The sequence below is a fragment of the Galleria mellonella genome, unplaced genomic scaffold (genome assembly GCF_026898425.1).
Source record: "Galleria mellonella isolate WM207_F2 unplaced genomic scaffold, CSIRO_AGI_GalMel_v1 utg56, whole genome shotgun sequence".
NCBI lineage: Eukaryota > Metazoa > Arthropoda > Insecta > Lepidoptera > Pyralidae > Galleria > Galleria mellonella.
In genome coordinates this window covers 189,935-212,189 of record NW_026442117.1, presented here as the reverse complement: position 1 = coordinate 212,189, position 22,255 = coordinate 189,935, and the positions used below count along the sequence as shown (strand labels likewise).

General features: G+C 37.8%; 1 protein-coding gene across 3 annotated transcripts in view; it reads left to right on the top strand.

Annotated features, from left to right (window-relative positions):
* LOC113512566 (POU domain protein 2-like) overlaps positions 1-22,255 on the top strand; it is a 239,388-nt gene that overhangs the window by 62,652 nt on the left and 154,481 nt on the right. For 2 of the 3 annotated variants that reach the window (XM_052899163.1, XM_052899164.1), the window contains exon 2: positions 12,990-13,544. The exons of the other annotated variant lie outside the window; for it this stretch is intronic. In XM_052899163.1, the coding sequence (XP_052755123.1) occupies positions 13,503-13,544 (42 nt within the window). In that variant the 5' untranslated portion in view covers positions 12,990-13,502. The remainder of the gene's footprint in view (positions 1-12,989; positions 13,545-22,255) is intronic. 3 annotated transcript variants of the gene reach the window in all.

Here is a 22,255-nt window from a genome sequence, read left to right as displayed (position 1 = left end):
CGATAAATTCACGCCATAAAAACCGAAACACAGCCATTTAAGAAACACGTTTCGACTTTTGTACAATGTCTCCCTCTGGTTTCTACCGTGAAGCAGTTTTTTTTTAATGGGTGATAATGGAATGGTAACCCCACCTGCGCTATTGGTATACGCTGGCGGGGCACCAGTGAATGATTATAGATGAGGATGAAAGCAGGTCAGTTAACCCATCGTGACAATTCCACTAGAATTAACCACGATGGTTTCCAGGGGGAACCGCGTGGAGGTCGATCTGATAGGGTATATTACTAGCAATGGGTTCATTAAACCTCATTATTAACAATCCCTTCCCCCCACCGTGAAGCAGTTGTATTTGCATGGCTGTGTTTCGATTTGAAAGGTGGGATATGCCAGAGTATATAAATAGTATACTCTGATATGTCCATGGTATTGCTTATGTCTATAGGCGATGGTTACCACTTTCTATAAGGTGGGCTGTCAGCTTGTTTGCCATTCTAAGTTGTATAAAATTAAAAATTTTAACCAAAAAGTTACAATAGATCTATTTAATTTTTTATTGTAGGTACAGTTTAATTAAACGTAAAACCGAAAAGATCATTTTCAAAAACTGTATTTCTAATTTTTAATAAAATATATATATATCAGTGCATATATAAATATATAAGATTTGTTAATAAACTAGATGTTCCTTTGTTGTTAATGCTTGTTCTGACGACTAAATCATTATTGGTGATTAAGGACTAATATAGTTTTTAAATGCATCTACTAACAAAAAAATAACTCAAAAATAAATAAATAAATATCACCATATCAGCCATTAGATGTTCATAGAGGAACGTAGGCCTCACCATTTTGCAGAGATTTTGCCACTAATTGCCACGTTTGGCAAGCAGATTATCAACCGCAGTTAGACTTTTGTGATGATTAAAAAAGGCGCTGCTGTCCATCCCTCGACCAATATGTTCCCTTAGTCACCTCTTACCCGCGGGAATGGAAAAAGTGGCCCATTACATCGAGATTACGCGGTTATTAAATAAATATGACTATGAATAATTATCAGGCAGCATTACTGGTATATAAGTGTTAAGTAAGTGAATTAACACTCAGGTTGTGGAATGAGCTCCCTGCCAAGGTTTTCCTAAGAGACTACAGCATGGGGTTCTTCAAAAGGTGATAAAGAGGTTTCTTCAGGGTCGGCAATGCGCGCGTAATGCCTATGGTATTGCAGGTGTTCATAGGCTACGGTAACTACTTAACAACAGGTGGGTCGTATGCTTGTTTGCCACTTTAGTGGTATATAAAAAAAAAAGAATTTCATTGTAATTCAAACTAAATATAAATAAACTAAATTCAATAGATTACAACAAAGTAAAATTAACACTGGATTGTACTGTAAAAAATACTTTGTGTAAATAAATAGAGGGTCACCAGGAATGCTACGTATCTGAGTAAAATAACCAATTGAAATATCAGTTGCATGCGACAAATTACAATAGCCATGAATATTGATGGTGGGCCGAGCCGCGTCACCTTACGTCATGAGGAATCTCAAAAATTTGCAGTGACATTCTACGGGTCTAAAATGGCCACTTTAATAATTCGTTGTAGCATTCTAAAGCGATGCATATTAGCAATTCCTCTAAATATCTTCTTTTTTTTATACAACTTAGAATGGCAAACAAGCTGACGGCCCACCTGATGGAAAGTGGTAACCGTCGCCTATAGACTTGAGCAGTACCATCGACATAACAGAGTATACTGTTTCGCCCATGATACCCCCATGCGTTGCCATTCCTGAGGACTCAGGTGTTGTTCCTCTGTACCCTGTAAATTCACGCCATATCCCACCCTTCAAATCGAAACACAGTCATGCAAACACTACTGAGGAGTAACACCTTAGTCTTCAAGAATGGCAACGCATGGGGGGTATCATGGGCGAAACGGTATACTCTGTTATGTCCATGGTACTGCTCATGTCTATAGGCGACGGTTACCACTTTCCAATAGGTGGGCCGTCAGCTTGTTTGCCATTCTAAGTTGTATTAAAAAAAAATTAAGATTAAGTTATATACATATGGTATCTATTATTATGAACAAAATTTTTTTTTACGAAACAACAAGAATAAAATGAATTAGAAGTACGAATCAATGCAGAATTACGATTGTATTAAGAATCGCTGAAGTGTTCATTTTAGTTAACCTGTTAATTGTTGCGACAGTTGTGCTCGAAGGACTGCGAGTGCTAAACTTTAAAGCGTACATTGCGTCACCGATTGAATCAATTGACCATTAAATGCTTGCATATGCAGCGATGTATGTTGATATATAGCACCAGCGATGTTGCCGTGGACTTGTGCACTATACGGTACAGCAGGCGGTATGTGGTGATATGGTCCCACGGTGTTTCTCACGGCACAGTTGCCCTTAAACGCGAGCTGACCGCTGCCCCCCCCCCCCTGCGGTCCTCAGCCCGCCAGCACCGTACTTAATTAATGCTGATATGAACGTAACGTTATGACTGCCTGGATACATAATTGAATAGATACACAAAGCATGGAATTGATTTGTTATTTCATATCGTAATGCTGGAATAATCATAACCATTGCTAATACACTCCCAACTTAATTATATTATACTTTGGGGGGAAAGGGATAGTTAGTAATGGAGACTGAGAATCCCATTGCTAGCAATATACCCAACCACGTCGACCTCCTCGCGGTTCTCCCTGGTAACTATCATGGTTAATTCCTGATGAATTCATCATGATGGGCTAACTGGCCTGTTTTCATTCTCATCTATCACCCTTCACTGGTGCTCCGCCAGCGTATCCCGTTAGCGCAGGCGGGGTTACCATAACATTATCACCCATCAAAAAAAAAATTATATTATACTATACATATTTTGCTAATGTTTATCGTTATAATTAATTATGATTATGTTTCACGAAACAAAATAATTAGAAAATAAAACCAAGTATGAGTTGAACTCAGCCACTGACGGTAGTTAATTATCAATATGTTTTTATCTCTCTTTCATTTGAGAGTTTCCTCTTGTCGGTGCAACTAATTCATCCCAGTCTATATCTTTGACCTCCCTACACGACATGACGCCTAGTGTTTCCTTCATCTGTTCCATGTAGTTATTCCTCGACCTTCCTCTTCCTCTTTTACCCTCTATTTTTCCTTCTACTATGCTCTTTAAAAAATCGTCATGTCGTATAAGGTGTCGTGTAAGGTTTGGTAAGTAGTTAGATAAATACAAAATTACATAAGTTTCCATTCCATTTTAAATTTTCTTTTAAAACAGCTGCATTTCTATAAAAAAAAAGTGTAAAAGTAGAATTATTCTTGTGAAAAAAGTATCGCTTAACGACTTGGAAATATCTGCCTAGAATGTCCTGGATAATTTGTTGGTTACTTATAATGCAAGTTAGCGTCGGTAGGTGAGATCGTAAGTTGCAATCCATAACGCAAGCGGCCATAATAACTTCTAGGATCAATTCCTGAGCGGCATGCAACCCAGTTATAAATCCAATCAACATGAGTGGAATAAAGCGCTCGCTAATGTTTTTCACTTGTGCGCAAAAACTAAATAATTCAAAACGTTTGATAAACAAGTCCAGTTGGAATACGGCGAGGCTCGAGTCCGCCGCTCGCCCTCCCCCTCCCCCACCCGCCCTCCAATGCTAATACAAACAATCTGGAAACGTTATATTACGTTATTGATTATGTACATAACTTCTACAGGGAATAAAAATGATTAATTTGAAATAATATTAATTATTTGCAATCGTTTGCCTAGTTGGAATTACAAAATCTACAAACATTCCAAAGATTATAAAATTACGTTACTGAATTATATCCTTTTATTCAAAATTGATATTTGATTGATAAGTGAAGCAGTCGATTTAGTCCCATATACCATTTACCAGAGGGAGACTTTGTACAAAAGTCGTTTGCTTGGGCACTTTTGTCTCATTCGTGTTTCTACCGTGAGCAGCACTTCCATGGCTGTGTTTCGGTTTAAAGGGTAGGATATGGCAGTGAATTTACAGGGTACAGAGGAATAATATCTGAGTCCTCAGGAATGGCAACGCATGGAGGGTATCATGGGCGAAACAGTATACTCTGTTATGTCCATGGTACTGCTCATGTCTATAGGCGACGGTTACCACTTTCCATCAGGTGGACCGTCAGCTTGTTTGCCATTCTAAGTTGCAATATATACATATACATATATATATATATATCCACACCAATCCATTCAGGTATACCTTCCATCCATACACACATCCATCTATACTTCACGCAGACAGATATACTACACGCTGTCACCTAATGTTTTATACTATAAGTATTGGTAAAAAGGGACTGTTACTTTGCAATAAAACAATGTGCTTAGAAGACGTGTCATTTCATTTTATATAACAGATCAAGCATAAACAGTTTTGAACCCTAAGTGCTACAATATAAAAAAGGTTTTTTATGCAGTATTTAAAAAATTACTTCGAAAATTTATAGTGAACTATCTAACTAGTTGTATTGTAAATCAAGGACCGAAAAGTAGTTGTTTATACTTATTTCACACTCGAATAAATCACGCTCGCCGCAATAAATAAATATCACATTATAGTTATTAGAATGTTCTTCTAAAAATAATCGAGTTTCCACCGTACGTTACCGATATCCCTAGGTATACGAGATACCTAGGGATATCGCTACTACAATTAGTACCCATCTTAACCTAGATTTTTTAAAACGATTTTAATTTGCCTTTATTTTTGTTTTTAGCTTACACAAAGTTTACTAAAATAAATTTTTACTTTACAATCAATAGAGGCTACTGTCGTGATGATGTTATATTATTGTCATTAAATCAGTATGCAGTTTTTCTGTTTCTTTGATACATGCATACACTTAACTCCTGTGGCTTATAAAGATAAACACATTCGAAATAGACGTGGCGTTTTCTTATTAAAATCTTTTAAAAATAAAGACATACTTAACCGTCAAGTACATATGTAAATGGTGTAAACGACAGCTGATACCTACTGGTATCAGGCATTCACCAATTGGACTTTATTTTTTGTTTTTTATGTAATTTAGAATGGCAAAACAAGTTGACGATCCACATGATGGAAAATGATAACTGTCGCCTATATTTAGACATGGACATAACAGAGTATTTTTTTTATACCACTGTGGTGGCAAACAAGCATACGGCCCACCTGATGGTAAGTGGTTACCGTAGCCTATAACCTGCAATACCAGAGGTATTACGCGTGCGTTGCCGACCCTGAAGAAACCTCTTTACCCCCCTTTTGAAGTATACTGTCGCCCATGATATCCCGTATGCGTTGCCATTCCCGAGGACTAAGGTGTTATGCCTCTGTACCCTGTAAATTCACTGCCATATCTCATCCTTTTAAATCGAAACACAGCCATGCAAATATAACTATTTCACGGTAAAAACATTAATGGCACAGAGGTACCCAAACAGACGACTTTTGTATGAAGTCCCTCACTTATTTTAAAGTAGGTACATTATACATGACTGGTGCTCTGATATGATTGCTGTGTAGGTGTAGTAACATTTAGTGTCCGATGGCGCAGCGGTGGTGGCGGTGGCGGCGGTGGCGGCGGCGGTGGTGGTGGCCGCGGCAGCGCCCGTCACGGGCAGGGTGCAGCGGCCGCGGTGGGCCGCGCGGGGGCACCTGCCGTAATATCCTATTTATGAATAATGTTTTATTCTAACAGCGTGCGACCCCCCGCGCCCCGCGAGCTCTCCTCTCACACCCTCGCCAGCCTCGGACACTGAATCTACATTAGGGTTGCCTGACTCTATATAACGTCTTTAATCAATTTAGCTTCAATTTGAACAACATTTTCGCGAGAAACTATTTAATCAAGTTTTTACAGGTTTATCGGAAATATTAATATTATCCTATAATAAATAATTTAATCTATATAATAAATAAATGGCTGAAATAAAAAGTTTATCTATCTATCTATCTAAATTTAAAATATGCTGTGTGGTCCCGGAAAAAATGGACCGAGTCCTTCTTTTCCTATAGGTGTCGTAAGAGGAAACTTACCATCAGGTGGGCCGTCTGCTTGTTTGCCACTTCAGTAGTATAAAAAAAAAAACTAAGAGCACTTAGTGGTCGAGGGATAGGCAACAGCGTCCCTCTTAAAACATCACCAAAAGCTTAACTGCGGTTACCAACCATGGAAGAGGCCTATGTTTAACAGAGGACAATTGACGCCTGATATGATGATGATGATGATACAAAATACGCGTGTTCCTCAGATGTGTTGGAATACCTTTAAAAAGTTTTTGATTTTAGAACTGCCAAAGGTGCTGTAGTTTCCAACGCAAAAGGTAAAAACCATGAAATGTATGAAAAATTTCAAGAAAAATACTCTTGTCTGTAAATAGCGGATCTATTAGCAAAGTGGTTTGAATCAATTTATTAAAAATTACCATAGTATTTCATACAGATTCACTACTTATCCTATGAACTTGTAAAGAAATTAACTACCCAAAACAAATGTGTATTTTGGCTCAAATGGATAAAATCTTATAAAAACAGATGCCGCCTTTAGAAAACAAACACTTTGAATGCTGTTCAAGCTTATCAATATTATTAATAAAAAAAATATGGAAACGTTTCAGTCGCTCAACAAACTTAGATATGGTCTGAAATTTACACATAAGATTCTTAGGGATATAATTAAGGATGAGCGTATAATTTTAAATGGATGTTAACTGTTCCATATATTGTACGCTTATATAGCAGGACATGGAGATACTATTTAACTCATGTAATACCTTAATTTAACCTATGATCCACAGTAAAGTCTTTGTATTTGTATTTATTTGTATTTGAGCTTTTGGCTTTATCCAGAATGGAAATGAAAATTATTGAGTTGTCTGTAGATGAAGCCGCGACAAATACATAAGTAAGGTAAATATTAGTTGCGACGCTAACTTATCATTGAACAGTTAAAGTGCAGTAAGAGGAAAATGATTTCGGAGACCGTCGATCAGAGGCTGGAGAATGGCGGGCGGCGGACGGCGGGCTAGCTAACGCGCGAACTCTTTCCATAAATCGACATTCCTAATGTCGAGTGTAAGATTTAACGACAGCCCTGCGCTCCTTATTGCTTGCTTTGTTTTTGTGAGCACCAGCGGTGGCAGGGGGCTGGGGGCGGGTGTCGGCGGGGGCGCGGGTCGCGGGCACCCGGGTGTCGCGAGACCCGCGCCGTCTTTAATTAATGGAATAACTCTTGCTAGAGTTCTGCTAGTTTGGACCCCCTCGCCCCCACAGCGCACTCCTGCTGCACAGCTATAAAATAATCAAAATGTCGATGCATTTTTATATGGATAAATAATTGTACCACGAATAGTTCTTAATTTGAGATTCCAGTGAAGACAATTTCGATCTTGTAGTATCATATAGTCGTACATTTGCCAAATTGTTACGGCAGTTACTTCACTATGTGGCAAGTAAATAAATATGGTTTGAACTGATGAGGTCCATATCTTCATAATCTTATCACTTGATGCGTGCTGATATATTTTTGCATATATTCTTTTTTGTCTTCGGTCACTGCAAATTTGAATTTTAATTGCAAAAATGTACCTATTTGAAGAGTGCGACAGTAAAATGTGAAGTAGGTTCAAAATTTTAATGATATAGTTATGATTTATTGGTATAGATAAGTGCAAATTTGTGTATGATTACCGTGGTTTGCCATCGGAGCATTTTTAGTTGACAAGTAATCTCGACGTTGTCGTTATTTGGTGTGAACGCTTTTAAATAATCAAGCGACATACATACATACATACATACATACATACAATTTCACTAACACCTCCAGCGAGCTGTTTCATGAAGCGTTTTAGTCGGCACCTCGCATTATTATGATTTAGTGGAGCACAGTTGCAGCGGTGCAGACTCCTCCCCGGAGGAGGGGTGCGCGCTGCCCCCCACGGGCGCCGCCCAGGGTGGCTCGAGAAGTCAGCGATGCTAGTAATAAAGCCGGCCATATTTCACACTTAGCGAGTAATGAGCGCGCGCCCAAATAATTGGATCACGTACATAACTCATTATTACCTCGCACCTCACTTCGGCGTGCGAATGTATCATTACTTGACCTCCTCCCCCCCCACCCCTCCCGACGGAGCTCGCCTTCCATGCTCAACTTCCAAACTCCCCCCTTTACGTTATCGTTCAAACGCGAAAACAAAAGATGTTACTTCAATAGGCAAAATATGCAAAAACTCACGTTTTACTATAATTTACAAAACCTTATTTCATTTATGTGCAACGACCCATGAGGATTTTTCTTTTTATTATGGGGATTTACTCCCGTGTTCGTTCCAATATTCATTTTATCCATATTGAAGTCCATATTTGTGGCGTGTAGTTTCACCCCTTATTCATAAAAACGTAAAAATCTCTCATAAACCTATTTTAGCCATTGAACTGTTTTGTCTCTTTCTTTTGTGTTTAATATCCAATTTATAATACTAGGGAGACTTTGTACAAAAGTCATTTGCTTGGGCACCTCTGTCCCATTCATGTTTCTACCGTGAAGCAGTGGTGTTTGCATAGCTGTGTTTAGGTTTGAAGGGTGGGATATAACGTGAATTTACAGGATACAGAGGAATAACATCTGAGTCCTCAGGAATGGCAACGCATGGGCGGTATCTGGGCGAAACAGTATACTCTGTTATGTCCATGGTACTACTGCTCATGTCTATAGGCGACGGTTACCACTTTCCATCGGGCGGCCCGTCAGCTTGTTTGCCATTCTAAGTTGTATAAAAAAACTAACACTTTGTTTATACTAGGAAGGTAGTGGACAATCATACAGCCTGTCTGATGGTAAACGATCACTATAGGCTATGGACGCTTGAAATACTATAGATTTTTTTTTATATAGCACTGAGGTGGCAAACAAGCATACGGCCCAACTGATGGTAAGCTGTTACCGTAGCGCGCGCACGTTGCCGACACTAAAGAAACCTCTTTACCCCCTGTTTTGAAGAACCCCATGCTGTAGTTTCTTGAGAAAACCTCGACTTAAGGGTTCGATACCGCTTGAAAGCCTGGGATCATCGACAATTCTCTTAGCTCGTCGTTGCACCGAATCGAAGGGTGCAAGCTGGTATCTTCGAATTCTTTTATATATTCTCTTTTATATAATTTCTTTTATTTTCTTGAGTTCGAAAGTCAGAAGGATGTTAGAAGTGAAATAGAACATACAGATTTTTCAAGTTTATTGTTTTGTTTATCTGTTTGTACGAGCTAATTTCCAAAATTGTTGGATCAATTTAAATGAAATTTTGCATGGTGGCACCTTATATCCCTGGTCAACATTTTAGATACTTTTAATCACGAAAAATTAAAGAATTCCCGTGGGATAATTAAAAAAATCTATAGTAATTTATACAGCTTAATACACAACCTGTTTAAGTCATTTTGACGTAAGGCAAAGAGTGTGAACGACATGTCATTTGTTACTTTTAGTCCAGTATTCCCAAACATAATAAATAGGTAGGTACGTACATCGATACATACTAAACACGAATGACAAATACCACGCGGACAAAGTCGCGGCTATCAATATAAAATAATGGGACAAAGGAAATGTGAAAACGATGCATAATAATGCCGGCTGTATTCTAGACTAGCGACCTGCCCCGGCTTTGGACAGGTAGATTGTAAGATAAATAAATAACTTTAATAGGCAATTTTTAATACTTTGATTTTGTTATTGCAATTTCCGTATGGATCTCTAATTTTTTTGAAAATAATATACGAGTATAATCAATGTCATTCGCTGATAATAACCTTTTTATATGTGAAAGAATTTAAAAAAAATCGGTTAAGTAATTTTTAAGTTTATTCACAAAAAAAAAACAAGTAGTATTTTTTTTCTTTTTATAGTATTAAGTAATGATTAACTAACTTTATGCGAGGGACTTGTAACAGATGTTAAACAAAATAAACAACAAAACTGATTAATCAGTCCATTTAAAAAAGGTCACTATATTTTATATCAATTTGTCCAATGGAAAGATTTCAAACTGTGTCACACGATTCACTCAACCGACTTCGATGAAATATACACTTGTTAAGTTGTAATATATTAAATACCTATATAATACTAATAACAATTACGATATGAATAGATACATACAAATACTTAAATAATGAATAATAATAATAGTAAGACAATACGTAGCTATCGTGATACAATATCAATGACTGGATAGTGTTGTAACAGATCCTTAGACTATTTCGAAAGTGAAAAAAGTGTTGTCCTCCTCTCTCGTACTTGCTGTGCCCAACAGGGTCCATAATTGAAATGTTATCTACTAATTATATTATGGAATGCAATAAGAAATAAATAAATAAATACTAATAATTAATTACATAATTTCGTATCAATCCATTTAATCATTTGTCAAATAGACATTTCTATTATAATACAGAATTACATTTACCGCTATAACTGAGTCAATAGGTGCACGAGTAGCGTACGCGGCCTACTGTCCGCCGCCGTCCGCCGTCCGCCGTCCGCCGTCCGCCGTCCGCTCACACTCGGCCGCCACGCAGTGTTATTCAACTTTAACATTTACCACGCAGCCGTTAACATATTCATGGAGCGCTATAATTTCACCCTTTCTTTGTAATGAATATGATAATATGGTGATGGAAGAAAGTTCTCGCGGCTAAAAAAACTAGTTGCTACTGTAATTGGCGGCAGTTTGATAGTTTTTACGGCGCGTCCCGGGGCAGCGGTGGCGCAGTTCGATCCCGGCCGACGATGGTCACCACCGCGGCTGTGTGCTCATTAAAATGTGTACTTTTACACGACCGGACGCCCGGACGGTACCGTTAGCGACCATCGCTCATGCCGGGCAACTGTTACAGTATTTTGTCACACGTAATGGCTTCAACATAAACAACTTTGTTCGGGTTGCGAGTTAAAAGGGTGACTTGGCTTGAACGTTTTATAGCCTCATAGCACAGCAAAGTAATATGTGTGTGGGTTACTGTCATTATAACCTATATAGTAACAGGTATGTACTATAATGTACCAGTTTTAACCTATATTAGAGATACAGTGAACAAGCCAATATTAAATATGGGAGCTGGTGTTTGATTACAATCCAGTCGTGATTTATTTGGAATCTATTCTTACAAAACACTAATTATTCTAAAAATCTGTATTTTTTTGTAATTCTAATCTGTTCTACCTTAGGGCAGTATCTTCTTTGGCGATACAAATTTGCTGATAGATGGAAAAACCTTGGCGTCACCTTCTTTTTTGTTGAAATAAAAAATAAACAATAAAAATTAGCATAATTTGGGATTAGATAAGCATTATTTACTCATATATTTAATAGATGTATTGTGTCTTATCTTTTATGTAAATAAGGTCTCTTTCGTCTCGTTGTTTGGGTAAATAAGGTCCCGAGTTCGATTTCCGGATGGGCCCATTTAGTAACTTTTCTCTCTAGAACTATATACGGCAAATGTATATATTAAAACTAATAGACTGGATTTGCATTAGGTTATATATTATGTATGTAGGGATCATGAGGTCCACAGCGCAAGCGGCAGCGGTGCGCTAGCCGCGTCCGCTAGCAACTTGCATCCACGGGTCGCGGCCGGATGATTGCACGCACGCTCACTTTTTTCTTTTTCTTTTTTCTCATCCCTATATTTACTTGCAATATTTATACGCGATGCCTATCTAGCGAACTCAGAGTCGTGATGATAAACACGGGTGATAAATTTATCTAAGCGGCGGGAAGGACGATCTATTGTGTCCACTTCATACCGGTTAATTTATGCACCGCAATATTTATTGCTATCAGGATTTTTAACTAGACTACGTGTAAAATACATAAAAAGTAGTTAGACAAGCATAAATTTCTTTAATTAAGCGGATACATGTTTACTTGTATAATATTTTATTTTAATTTCTAAGTATTTAGGTATTTATTATAGTTAACAGCAGTATTATGTATTGGAGGGCTATTTTAATTAACTTGTTTATATAAATATCATAATAACGATTAATGAATTAAATTATATAATAAGGTACTTTAATACGCGAATATTTTATATACAAACTATAAAAACTTTCTCCTTTCTGATTCTCAAAGTTGACTGAAAGAGATCCCTTTAAGGGATTAGTCCGCCTGTGTATATTTTTGCTATTTTTTTATACGACTTAGAACGGCAAATAAGCTGACAGCTCACCTGATGACAAGTGGTAACCGTCGCCTATAGATATGAGCAGTACTATGGACATAACAGAGTATACTGTTTTGTCCATGATACCCCCCATGCGTTGCCATTCCTGAGAACTAAGGTGTTACTCCTCTGTACCCTGTAAATTCACTGACATATTTCATCCTTCAAATCGAAACACAGTCATGCAAACACAACAACTTTTGGATTTTCCGATTCAATTTCGAAATTTTGTTCATAACAAAATCGACCCAGAAAACGGAGCTTAACATGTCGTTTGTATTCATTCCTCCTATATAAATCCAGTGGAACGATATTTTAGCATTATTAATATTTTAAACGCTATGTATCATGTAATTTTAACATCAAATTTGTGTTTTATTTGGACCCGAAATTTCGGAAAACATTTCAAGGTAGAGTAGGTCATAAATGTTTTTTTTTAATGGGTAAAAATGACATGGTAACCCCGCTTGCGGTATACACTAGCGGGAAATCAGTGAGAGGTGATAGGTATGGATGAAAAGGCAGGTCAGTTAGCCCATCATGACGAATTCAACGATAGTCATAAACGATTGTAAAGGGCGGTGAATGTGCATTTTCCTCACTTTACAATTCACTGATATGTTAGTACGAAATTGTGCAAGAATTTGCCTATACAATGATAACATTATCTTTACTTATCAATCATAGTGTTTACTCATTGGCATACAGGCGACACACAGCCGCGCGTCGACACGTCTGCCTCGAGTCCGGCTCGACAATTAATATCGCTACTTGATACGCCCTATTGAACTGGGTAACGGTGAAAGTGATCAGTGAGTGGGTGGGACCCTTTGTAATCTAACTCCTCGTCGCAAGTCGCGGCATCGGCGTCGTGCGCGCCCTCTACACCTCAACTGGACACCCGCCACGCACTGAACTCTGAAGCGGCTTTACCGCACCTGCTGATTCATCCCGAATGAAACAAAAGTTGAGAATCTATTAGTAAGTTTGGGAAAACTATAATGTGCCCACTGAGAGAACTGTGAATAGTTTCCCAACAAAACCATAATTAATATCACAGTTTTAAATTTACACATGTAAAAGATAAAAACAATGAGTTATTACCGTAAACAAATTGTAGTGTCGAGTGAATTGTTTTATGTGGTGCGAGTTGCTCACTAGTGGTGTAGCCGAGTGTGCCCCGTATGACATTTAGTGGCGCCGCCAGCTGCTGCCACGGTCATGCCACTGTGTCTACTCAACGTACGACAACGATATGCTATGGTAACGTATGCTCTATTAATATTTTCAAAATACGACACAGGCTCAACATTTTAATCAATCAAATAGACAAATTAAAAAAAAAATCCTTGCAAAAAAAAAAACAGCGACTTTCATCGTGACTAGCCCCATTATTAATTTAGTCATGTTGTTTTTTCCTGTATTAAGTAGTCACCTAATATAGGAATTTGATTGGGTATCAAAGGGAATGAAGAAAAATCCACCTTTTTGAAGTTGGTTAAAAATGTATATCTTAGAATATCAGAGAAGGGAGGGAGAAAGGATTGTTAGTAATGGGGTGTAATAGTCCCATTGCTAGCAATATACCCTATCAAGTTGACCTCCACGTGATTCCCCCTGGGAATTATTGTGATTAAATCTTGTTAAATTCATCACAATAGGTCAACTGACCTGCTTCCATCCTCACCTATTATCTCTCATGAGTGCTCCGCCAGTGTATACCGATAGCACAGGCAGGGTTACCATATCATTATTGTTGTTTTTTTTTTTGCGGGTATTTTGATTAGTGATCACGAACTTTTCGGTTGTCTACAAAATTTATTATAGTTAATTCAAGTAAAGCATTAAACAAGGTAAAAGTTTGTGAAGAGCCACGATCAGACTGTGAAATTTGCCATATATTGTTATCTCGGTGGAAGATTTCATATTTGTGAAGTTACTTGTGTTGTGAACAAATTGCTAATGACAGCTACGCCTTTGTATATATTTATATTGCACATCTGAGGAATTTGAGACCTGTGATATCGAAGTATTGATACTTGACTACATTAGGGAAAGTGGAATGGTGTGATATTGGAATTTGGATATTCCTATTATCAATTATTGAAAAACGGTCTTTTTGTTAACAGCGCCATCTGTCGCGTTTAATATAAACTACTGTATTTTACTTTGTGTCACAAATACATAGCTGAAGATATTTTTAAAAATGAATAAATGTGGTGCTTGCGGAAAATTTCTGTCAGCGACGGGCGGAGCTATTGTAAGTTGCACGAAATGTAAGATAAGATTTCATAAACTATGTGTTACTATGGAGGTGTCTGCAAACATACCAAAAGGTTGGATATGCCCCTGTTGCACGGTGAAGCAACCCAGACAGGATAATACGAATACTCCTGTCAAGAATATTAATGTAGAATCATCTCCCGATTTAGATTCAATACAAACAAGTACCTTTGCTGAAGTGGGACAGACCGAACTAACATCACCTGATGTAAATAGCATCGAGTCCGAGTTATTATCTGAAATGCGTGCATTTCGAAAAGATCTTCAGACAGTCAGAAATGAAATGTCACAGTTGCGCAATGACATACTAACGTTGAGAGAAGACATGCTATCTTGCAATAAAAAAATTGCTTTAGTGTGTGAAAACGTAGAAAATATAGAGGGACGCCTTGTGTTACTTGAAGCCGAAAACAGAAACGTCTCTGAATTGGAGTCAACTGTATTGCAATTACAACAGGAACTAAAGAGACCAAGAGATGATGGCGAATGATATTGAAATAGTGGGGATACCAGAGCGAGCTGATGAAAACCTACTGAATTTAGTAACATTAGTTTCTTCTAAAATAGGCATATCATTCATGAACGAGGAAATTGTGGATATGTATCGTGGTGGTCCGCGTCGACTCCTAGTTAACGAGAAAAATGAAATACGTCCGCGACCCATCGTGATACGCTTTACACGTCGTTCAATCAAAGAGCGTGTTTTGAAAGAGGCGCGTGTGCGCCGCTCTATCTCAACGGCTGATGTTTTTCCAGGTGAAGTGAAACCAATATATATTAATGAAAGGTTAACTAAAAGAAATAAGATGATATTCGGTAAAGCGAAAGATGAAGGGAGGAAACGAAATTGGAAATTTATTTGGTCAAAAAACGGAAAAATATATGTTCGCGAAAGAGAAGGAAAACAATTTTACCATCTGAGAAAGATGGAGGACGTCGCAAAGATTTTTGGCGGTACCGGGTCTACCGGTACACCTTAATCTTGTTATTATTTTGTTTCTTGTTATCATTGACTCTATACTCCACATCTATTAGGTTAGCAAGTTTATTTTGTTTATATACAGACACCATTTATAATTCTCTATCTAGCACTAAGAATCATGTTTATTTAGTATTTCACAGTGACAGTATCAAGCGGTTTTTTAGGATTGAATTACCTAGAGTATTTTTAGTTTTTTACAGAGCTTAAAGGCAAAGTTAATAGTTTAATTTTGGGACTATTAAATATTAGATCAATTAATACAGGTGTTGACGAATTAAAGTATTCTATAGATAGGTACACTCCGGATATTTTAGCCCTAAACGAAACGTGGTTAAGAGAGGGCGAGGAGACTTGTGCTCCGGTTATCCCGGGATACACACTAAAACATGCGTCACGAACTGGAGGTAAAAGAGGTGGCGGTGTGGGCTTCTTTGTAAGAAATGAACTACGTGCTCGGATACGCCCGCATCCTTCGGCTTCAATCGAACAACTGTGGTTGGAACTATCATTACCTGGAGGACTGCAAATAGCTATTGGTACAATCTACAGAACCGAGGCTATCTCCATACCAATAGCCATGGATGCCCTCAGCGAATCTGTAAGTGCATTTTCGTATTGTAATCACATTTTCTTACTCACCGATTTTAACATGGATCTTTTGCAACCCAATAAGAAATCAGCGAATGAATTACTTACTCTACTATCACAACAAAATCTACAACAAATAGTCACCGAACCAACTCGAGTCACTGAACAATCTTCGTCACTCTTAGACCTGGTGATAACCGATTCTGCTCATTTATGTAAGAATATTAAAGTCCATCATAATCCAATTCTCAGTGATCACGCTATGATTGTTTCTGAATTTTATTTTAAGAAACCTAAAATCTCAAAAAGATACTTAACTAGACGCTCTTTACAACACATAAATGAAAAGGATTTTTTAACAGATCTTAGCTCTATAGACTGGCTAAAAGAAATGGAAAATTTAAGTATAAATAACATGGTAGAGGTATTTAACAAAAGAATTACAGATTTATTTAATAGGTATGCTCCTTTACGTCGTATGTATATTAAAGATAAGCCTAGCCCTTGGCTCACGGGCACAATAAGGAAAATGATGTCTCTACGCGATGTTGCCTTAAAAAGAGCTCGTCTCACTAACTCAGAATCTCACTTGAAATACTACAAAGATCTACGTAATCTAACAAATAAATCTATTGACAGAGAAAAGAAAGCTTTTTTTGAGTATTATGTCAATAATAACCTAAAAAATCCACAAAAAATGTGGAAATACTTAAAGCGATCCTCAACTGTAGGAGGTTCTTCTCTACCAGAAATTCCTCAAAATCTTAGAGATCCTAATAATATCAACAACTTTTTTTTAGATATTCCAGGTACTTCCTATATAGATAATGATATGTATAATTATTACTCAAGTAATAAATATGGGAATGGAAATTTCGAACTGCGTGAATGTAGTAGTGATGAAATTTTAAAATATTTAAAAAGCATTGAAACGCAAACATCAGGACACGACACTATTACAATTCAAATGTTACGTATGACCCTACCACACACGTTAGATGCTATTACCGATATTGTTAATACATCAATACGAACTAAAGTATATCCTGATTTGTGGAAGCTTGCTAAGGTTATGCCATTACCTAAAAGTAATAAAATAGAGTCATATAAGGATTTGCGGCCCATTAGTATTCTTCCCATTTTGTCAAAATTGATTGAAAAAGTTGTTTGTGGACAATTAACCGATTATATGGAGAAAGAGAGAATCTTGCCTAGTATTCAGTCTGGTTTTCGGCGTGGTTACGGTACGGCAACTGCTTTGGCTCAGGTAACAGATGATATAATAGCCGCGTCTGATGTAGGAGAGAACACATTATTGATTTTGCTCGATTTCTCAAGAGCATTTGATTCTATAAACCTTGATCTTTTATTGGCAAAAATGGCGTATTATGGCATATCAGTTGAAACAAGAAAATGGTTTGCATCTTTTCTAACAGATCGTCAGCAGTATGTTGTAATAGAAGGGGAACAGAAAGAAATACGGTCAGAAACAAAATATATAAATAGAGGTACGCCGCAGGGCTCTATCTTAAGTCCTTTACTATTCACACTGTTCACCGCTGATTTATGTCGAAATATAAAACACTGTAAAATGCATCTTTATGCCGATGACACACAGCTATATTACTCCTTCCCTGCTAGTGACGTTTAAAAGGCTGTGGAGCGAATTAACCAAGATTTGGATATTGTCTATAATTGGGCTAATCAGAATAACCTTATTTTAAACTCCAATAAATCTAAATTCATGGTGTTGGGTTCGAAATATCAATGTGAAAAGCTGAAAGGTAGTAACATGAACATCATAATAAATAATCAAGGAATCGAGAAAGTTTCCACAGCAAAAAATCTCGGCCTGTTATTAGATAGTAACTTACGATATATAGATAACATTAATACAAAGATTAGAAACGCATTCTACAGATTAAAGGTATTGTATGGTATTAGGAAATATCTTTCCGAAAAGGTCAGGTTCACTCTAGTAGAATCATTAGTTCTATCACATTTTAATTACTGTGACGTGGTTTACGGCCCCAGGTTACTAGCAAAAACTGCTCATGCCATACAACGAGTTCAAAACGCATGTGTACGTTACTGTTGTAATGTTCCAAAACGCGGTCGAATTACTCCAATACTTAATGATAGAGGTATCTTGAATATGTCATATCGAAGAGAACTCCATTTGGCCAGTTTCATTCATAAAATTGCACATAATAAAAAACCTAAGTATCTATATGAAAAAATTTTTTGGACGAAAGATATACATAGTCGAAATACTAGAAGTAAATTTACAGACAGAATTAAGCTTCCTGCACATAAAACTGTTTTCTTTAGAGGAAGTTTCAGGTTTTCTGCAGCAAAAATCTGGAATGATCTACCACCTCCTTTGCATGTTAATATGTCCCAAATTACTTTAAAAAATAAACTTAAAAAAGTCTTATTTGAGAAACAAATTCAAAACAGTTGAGAAACTGACGCTTCACGTTCTTTTTTTATTTTTTTATGATGCTGTCATTGTGAAGTGCGATAATTTATTCAGAGTTTATTCTTCTCGGTTTTGGTTGTAATTTTTTGTGTATTTGTTGTAATGTTTTATGTATTTATTGTAATGTTTTATGTATGTGTTGTAATGTATTATGTATTTGTTGGTAAGCGTGTTGAGTCTCCCATCCAAGAAATAGGTATTAGCGATCCGCACGCATGCTAAAGGTAAAGAAGTTAAGGGGCCGCCTGAAAATCAGCGCTATATAGGTACATCTCGCTGGAGCTGTACATATATAGCAATAGCTGAGGCGGCTCCTATTACCAGCAACATTAATTGCTTTTTTTTTCCGTTTTGTTGTTTTAATTTCTTAGTAATGGTAATAAATGTCATCTATCTATCTATCTATCTATCTATCTATTATCACCCATAAAAAAATATCATAGATGGACTGTACACAAAGCTGTACGGATACATTTTTCCTATATTGATGTTAAGTTCTCACCTATCAATTCTGCTACACGGTTTTTTTTATACAACTTAAAATGGCAAACAAGCTGACGGGCCACCTGATGGAAAGTGGTAACCGTCGCCTATAGACATGAACAGTGGCATGGACATAACAGAGTATACTGTTTCGCCCATGATACTCTCCATGCGTTGCCATTCCTGAGGACTCAGGTGTTATTCCTCTGTACCCTGTAAATTCACGTCATATCCCACCCTTCAAACCGAAACATAGCCATGCAAACACAACTGCTTCACGGTAGAAACACGAATGGGACAGAGGTACCCAAGCAATCGACTTTTGTACAAAGTCTCCCTCTGGTCTTCTTGTCCATGTCATCCTGTGTTAAATCACGAGAAGAGTAAAACTGACGTTCAAGGTCTTCGATAAAGTGAGAGTAATATCAAAGGTGTTGTCGACGCTGAATGGCTAAACCATATAGAATTGTAGACAGTATACGTGGCACTTAAATTATTCCATTATAGTACAAAAGAATCCAAAAAAATACTGGTCTCAACTGGGAAACATCATGATTTTTAAAATGATTCATGACTATTACGTGTAAGCACCCTATCTACGCAGCTACCACCGCTAGTTGGGTGGTTATGATATAAATAACTAATTAAATTAGAAGATAGCTCCACAGCCGGGCCGCGGCGGTCTCCCGTGCCGTGGCTCTAATTGAAGAGGGAATCAATAAGTCAGTCGCGCTTTATCAACAATATGATCGCGAGTTATACACGGCCCGCGCCCGCGCCCTGCCTGCGCCGGCGCATTGATTCGCGATACCGTCCGGTCACGAACTCACACCACTATGGAAAAATTATAAATTTCATTGTTACGGAATATGTGACTTGATGTAGCTACGAGATCTATCTAATACATATTTTTAAGATAACAGAAGTCAGTCCAGAGGGAGACTTTGTACAAAAGTCGATTGCTTGGGTACCTCTGTCCCGTTCGCGTTTCAACCGTAAAGCAATTGCGTTTGCATGGCTGTGCTTCGGTTTGAACATTAGGATATGGCGTGAATTTACAGGGTACAGAGGAATAACATCTGAATCCTCAGGAAATACCACGTATGGGGGGTATCATGGGTGAAACAGTATACTCTGTTATGTTCATGGTACTGTTCATGTCTATAGGCGACGGTTACCACTTTCCATCAGGTGGGCCGTCAGCTTGTTTGCCATTTTAAGTTGTATAAAAAAAAATATAGAAGTCCTCCTTAGAAAAATTCAGACCCAAAGCTAATTCTGTGCGCTGATTATTAGTTAGACAATTTTATATTTCCAAAATTCTAAAATATAGAGAAATTCATTGTTAATGATTATGTGGAAGGAAAAAGTAGTTGATTTTTATTTAATGGATGATAATAATATGGTAACCCCGCCTGCGCTATTGGTATACACTGGCGAGTACCAGTGGGAGATGACAGATGAGGAAAGCAGGTCAGTTAGCCCATACTGACGAATTCAACTAGAATTACCACGATGGTTTTCGTGTAGTAACAGGGCCTTTTGACCCCATTACTAATAATTCTTTTCTCTCCCCCTCCCCCGGGATTGTCATCGTATTTAGCTCCAAATAAAAATTATAGCATCCAAGGTCCTCGTGTTAGGTAGTTGGTGGTGGGCATCGAGTGAGTCCACTGTGTAAGTTGGCGAGATAATCTGTTGAATTTTCCATGCGCTGCCGGCTCGGAGGACATTGTCAGTGCTCCGCGCAAAAAAGCTGCCGGTGAATCCGCGCCCGTTACATAATCAGGCGATCTGGTGCCGCGGCCGGTCGCCGCGCCGCTACTATGACGCTTGCACGGCGCAAGCGCATATTCCAAGTGATTTACACTTTCGACAAAAAATATAGCCCTTCTTTAGAAACCTTTCATGTGTAGAATATTCAAGGAATTATAAGCAATTAAACCTTCATTTATACTATTAAGTAAATAGCTTTTTTTGTAAAATGTAGAATAATATTTTTGGGTTTGAGAGCGAGATTCCGATTCATTAGTGGATCTTCTTCATAGTTTCTTCTTATGGAAATTGTTGTAATTGTATCATAGAGTATTTAAGTTATAAGTACACGTTACTTTCAGACAATATGTTGATATTGACAGTGCCTAATAGCAGACTAAGTATATTTAATTGACATTCGTATTTTTGTAATAAAATAAGTGTTGTAATAATAAGTAATATTACAATTCATTAAAAGTTAATTATTTAACATTTATATACAAAACAAACTTACAATGATGATCATGTAGTACTTACATAAATGTCATTATTGTTTTTACGTACCAACTCGGACAAAGCACGGAAAATCAGGTTCTACCGTCGGCTAAATAACCCGTAGCGGTGTCAGCAGTGATTGTGGCAGCGACATAGTATGGGCTCCGGGCGGTCGCAAAAAGTGGTCCATTCATATGCACAGGAGTCGGCAGGAGCGGAGGAGGAGTGCGGTCAGTTTTTGCTCGGCCGGACGTTCCCCGCGTTTTATTTGTAAATTGGGCGAGCGGAGTGGCGCGCGGCCCGGTAACGAGAGCGCGCGCGCGACTCATTCAAATGCGCGACTAGTTTTTGCAGCACCGCATAATTGAATACGAATGTGTATACTGGGAATGGATCTAATGTGGCCGCATGGAACACGTAATGAGCGTTGTTTATGCGTCCGCGAGCGGCGCGGCCGAGCGCGCCTCGCCCGTCGCGTGCAAAATTGTCACCGGCGTCTATCGCCGCGCGGGCTCCCTTGTTCAGGCCAGATTACATTATTTCTTTTGTGACACCGCATAGTTTCCGTTACACGTGTAATTACGTCTCTTAATTAACTTAATTCTCAGTAAACGTTTTGTATTCATCTACGTTAGAGACGTTCTTCGAAGTTATTATACTCGTACGTGGTTAATAAAAACAATGACCGCTTTAAAGCTATTATTAGGTTTTTTGTTTCGATCTAAGGAAAATTTTAATTGCATATAATATTAAAGTGTACTGACTAATATAGAAACATTGTAATGTGATTGTTTAATGATTCACTAAACAAGAGAATCTGTTATACTTTGCTAATACAGAGTCAGAAAAGAATGGACGGCGCTGTTACGGCTGAATACCCACTAAGTGGTTCTTTTTAGGTGCATC